This window comes from Lolium perenne, chromosome 5 (genome assembly GCF_019359855.2).
Source record: "Lolium perenne isolate Kyuss_39 chromosome 5, Kyuss_2.0, whole genome shotgun sequence".
NCBI classification, from domain to species: Eukaryota; Viridiplantae; Streptophyta; class Magnoliopsida; order Poales; family Poaceae; genus Lolium; species Lolium perenne.
The window spans coordinates 235,603,636-235,608,294 of record NC_067248.2 but is presented as its reverse complement, the minus strand read 5'-3'; the positions used below and the strand labels follow the sequence as shown (position 1 = coordinate 235,608,294).

The 4,659-nt window shown below is 51.0% G+C and overlaps 1 protein-coding gene across 1 annotated transcript; it reads left to right on the top strand.

The window, feature by feature from the left end:
* Positions 1-2,483: 2,483 nt before the first annotated feature.
* Positions 2,484-3,632, top strand: LOC127298289 (uncharacterized). The gene is made up of 3 exons (XM_051328184.1): positions 2,484-2,573; positions 2,645-2,734; positions 2,814-3,632. Exons 2-3 carry the CDS (start codon positions 2,660-2,662, stop codon positions 3,168-3,170), a joined length of 432 nt encoding a protein of 143 aa, XP_051184144.1. The 5' UTR covers positions 2,484-2,573; positions 2,645-2,659; the 3' UTR covers positions 3,171-3,632.
* Positions 3,633-4,659: the final 1,027 nt, after the last annotated feature.

The window sequence follows — 4,659 nt, the reverse complement described above, 5'->3', positions numbered from 1 at the left end:
GCCGCCTCCTCTTCGCCCCCCCACCAAATCGACCAAGGAGTCGTCAGATCTATCCGGCCAACTCCTTCCTCCTCCATTCCTCAAGGTATTCCCCTTCGATTCCCTCCGATTCATCCACTAGTGTTGGTGGATTTGGTAGATTTGGGTATGAGCCCTAGACATGGAAATTCATGTTGGTGGATTTAGATATGAACCATTGATATGTTAGTGCATTTGGCTCTGAACCTAGCAAGATTTGGATATGTTGGTGGATTTGGATATGAACCCTAGATTTGTTGGAACCCTAGATATGAAATTTTACATGTATGTGTTGAAATGGCTATGTATGTGTTGAAATGGGTATGTAAGTGTTGAATGTGTATGTGTAGGAACCCTAGATATGTTAGTGGATTTGGATATGAACCCTAGATTTGGATATGTTGGTGGATTTGTACGATGAACCCTAGATTTGTTGGAACCCTAGATATAAAATGGCTATGTATGTGTTCAAATTCTACGTATGTATGTCTTGAAATGTCTAATATTTGCCTAGCAAATGCATTCAAATGTGTTACATATGCCTAGTATTCTTGATAGAATAACTCATATTTGTTAGGAATGCCTAGATATGAATGTATGTGTGATGGCTTATTTGGATATATTCTCATATATGTGTTGCTCATATTTGGTTTGAATGGCTCATAATATGTTGTATTTGTGTAAACATGTAGGATGGTGTGGCTCCTGGATGAAGAGTACGAGAGGGATCACCGGGCTGTTTATATGACGGAGAGGACAACGGATCTTCACCCTTTGAAGATTCGTTACCATGGCACAATGGATATACCGTATGACGAGAGGTACACGGAGTTCATCCAGCCTACCGGTCTTATGCCGTTCATATCCCTTGTAAGCCGTGGGGGGCCGAACATGAACCCCTCGGAAATCACCGCCCTTGTCGACCGGTGGAGGCCGGAGACTCACACCTTCCACTTGAGGGCCGGCGAGATGGCCCCTACTCTCCAGGATGTTTCCATGATCCTTGGACTACCTAGGCGAGCCACTGTGTATGAACACAACTTCTGATGGGTGGCGCCAGCAGATGGAGGTGCTTATTGGCAGGGCTCCTCCGCTGCCAGAACAACCAAAGAAGAGAGCTCCCGCCGGCGCGTCTTTCTCTTGGATCAGGACTAACTTTGGAGAATGCCCGGAAGAGGCCGACGAGGACACTCGGAGGACGTACGCCCGCGTGTACTTATGGTACATGATTTCGAGGACTCTCTTTCCTGACAGTGGGGGGAAGCTGGCCCATTGGTGTTGGCTGAAGGCGCTTACGGTGTTGGATAACCGGTGGAGTTGGGGAACAGCGGCACTTGCCTACCTCTACCGGCAGGTGATGATTTGCTCTATGTACTATTTTCCTATAGTAGTGTGCTAGACAAAGTACTAACCAAATGTCTTATGTGCGCAGTTGGACGAAGCTTGTCGCAGGACTGGGAGCGGCGGTATTGGTGGATGCATGCTCCTACTTTCCGTATGGAGCTGGGACCACCTATCAGTTGGGCGTCCCAGGGTACTCAATGAGAGGCCATGGCCTCATCACCCGAACAACCCTGATCGGGAGCCCACTTGGGCATACCTTTGGGACAATATCTCGGAGATGACGAGCGATCCAATGGTCATGTATAGGCAGTACACTGCGGAGTTGGACACTCTTACCGCTGAGCAGGTAACCGATCACTCTTTTGCAATCCTAGTTTTCATTGATTCTACTGGCATGTTCTAAATTCTGAGATATTTGTATGCTGCAGGTGGAATGGGAGCCATATGGTAGCTACTACCATATTGGCTCGGGGATGGCTGACCTCAACCACAAGTGCACGGAGGAGGCGCGGTTCTGGCGTATGCGCTGCCCACTCATATGCATGTGGCTTGTTGAACACCACCAGCCGCAAAGAGTGATGAGACAGTTTGGGCTGTATCAGGAGTGCCCACCAGTGTGGCAAGACACGGACAAGGCGCTTCATAGGTAAACTTCTGAAATCATGCGATGGAAGATTCTTCATAGAAGAGGTACAAACTAACTTGTTGATTCTTGCAGGCTTGATAGGCAGCGGTAGAGGAAGATCACAAATTGGCCAGTCCATCATAGCGGCCACGTCGCAGTGTTCCAACACTGTTTGGAAGCGGCACGGAATGCTGGCCCTGAGCAGATTGTGCCTCACGACTTCGCCGCTTTCAACAACTACCTCGAGTGGTTCCATGAGAACACGCGTATCGAGTTAGTTAAGCACGCGTATCCTGAGGAGATCTTGGACGACCCCATCCAGTTTGATGAGGTTGGGCAAAGCCAGCACGACACCTTTGCTCGCAGAGGGAGATCGACTTCTATTGCTTCCGAGCTGAACTTCGTGGTAATGGATTCTCTCACTAACTAGTACATCATCTACATTGCCATGTGCTCTCTTCAATTGTGTATGCTATGTTTGTCACAGCGGGAGGAGATCCAAAAAACAGCTGAGGAGTGCGAGGTTATGTGGGAGTAGAGCGGGAGAGATGACAAGCCTGTCGGACCGTTGCGGTATTTCATTAAGGTATGATCACCAACTTTGAATGTACGCTACTATGATGTGGTGGCTTTGTAACCATGAACGGCATGGCGCAGAACACTGCACGAAAGATGCGGCGGTTAGCCAGCTTGCTAGGTTGCCGGGAAGGCGAAATCGCTACATCTTCCTCTTCAGAAGAGCGGGAGGTATGGACTATTTTGTTGCTATCAAACATGTTCTTACTAATTTCAACTTTTGTAATCTCATGTATTCATGTCTGTGAAGATTCCTGAGGACGAGCTAATTCTGAGTCAAGGCATACTTCCAAAGCATACCTCCAAGCAAGCCCCACGGTCAGCTTACCAGTTGAAGCCAAGGGGCAAGGGTCCAAACCGGTACACTCCGGAAGATTATGTCAACCGAGGAAAGAAGGTTGTCACTGAGGAGGATGAGGGGCCGCCGCGGAGATCAGCTTTGTCGAGGATGAGGAACGACGAGCCGTTCTCTTCAGAGGAGGAGCAGGAGGAGCAGCAGGAGCAGCAGCAGGAGCAGCAGCAACAACAGCCACGGCAGCGGACGAAGAGGATGGCCGTCCGGAAGCAGCCCGCGAGGATGGTGACGTGGGCATTACCCTTCGGGTAACCAGTATTGCCCTATCCAGTATTGACAAATTGGAGGCCCATGAAGATACCTGAAGGCGAGATGGGCCACTAGGACGGCGCACCAGAAGATTCCTTGACGGGCAAGACAAGGAAGCAAACAAACAAGGAAAGATTGGATCTAAACTACTGTAAACTTAGTCGTACTCGGTTAGGACCCTTGAGACCTGGCCTCCTATATAAAGGCCAGGAGAGGGGCTGCCGAGAAACATGAACAATCTTAGCAATCTTAGCCCGGAAAAGCTTAGAACTAGGTAACCCTAGCAATAGCAATCTCGACTAGATCTCAGCCGAAGTATTCGGCACCCCATTGTAACCCATTGTCTTCATAATCAAAGAACAGACAGGCAGGACGTAAGGGTTTTACCTCATCGAGGGCCCCGAACCTGGGTAAATCGCTCTCCCCGCTTGTCTGTGAACCGATGTCTCGTGTCAGCCTACAGGATTCCATCAACCCTAAGCCCCTATCGGAGGGCATTGGCGAGGAGTACCCTCGACAATTGGCGCCGTCTGTGGGGAGCCTGTCGGCACAAGATCGGACATCGGCTGAACCCGTCATGTCATCAGCAGCTTCATCAGCACCATCATCGCCTCATCTGGGAAGCCCGATCCGTTTTGGCTCCTACGAATTCACCCCGCACAGCGAATCATCTCGCTCCACCTTCTCTGGTCTGCAAGGCAACATGGAGATGGCGTTCGGGAGCGTCCACTACAACGTCAACTCAGAAGGAATCCTCTGGCTACTGGAATCTCCTATCTCCAGATCGACAAGCCCAAGCGCGTCATCGACACCCGACCTTTCGGCTGGCCTGACAAACCCGTCGAGTCCGTCCGCGCCATTGACTCCTCGTTCGGCATCCTCCATGTCGGTTGGATCTGATGACCCCGTGCCCTCGGAGATGACCTCGTACTACTGCATGAACTGCGACACCAGGCATGGACTAGGGTCAAGCGACACGCCATTCATCTGCAACGCCTACTATTCGTCGGGAGAGGACAACATCGATAGCGTCATCCGAGGAGACACCCGAAGAGTGGCGCCCCTCCAAGTCTACATCGCCAATAGAGGAGACGGAGAACGCACCCCCCGTTCCAGCAGGCGGGCTAGTTTTGGGGATAGCGCCAGCAATGACAATAGCGACCACACCATTACAGAAGAAGAGTGGGCAGCAGCCAAGGCAGCCGTGCTCAACAACACACCGCTTTCGGCGGGAACCACGGTTGGCACACTCAACGCTTACCGCTCCATATTGGAGAAAAATCGGGAGCGCCTGTCTAAGGAGCAAGCCACCCTCGAGAAACGCCTATCTGCGGCAGACCGGTCCAACGAGCGACGAAGGGCCTCGCAGGGGAGTGCCTCCCGAAGTACCCACGGAGGAGGCAAACATCGATCGAGGATGTCCAGGCTTTCGGAAGATGACGCAAGGGAGATAACATCAAACCTGACCAAGTCTTTTATGACCACGGACACC

Bases quoted from the DNA above. Each gene is read 5' to 3' on its own strand.
- LOC127298289 (XM_051328184.1), top strand. From the start codon at position 2,660: ATGCGGCGGTTAGCCAGCTTGCTAGGTTGCCGGGAAGGCGAAATCGCT. The intron at 2,735-2,813 runs GTATGGACTATT...ATGTCTGTGAAG, and splicing joins CCTCTTCAGAAGAGCGGGAG to ATTCCTGAGGACGAGCTAAT.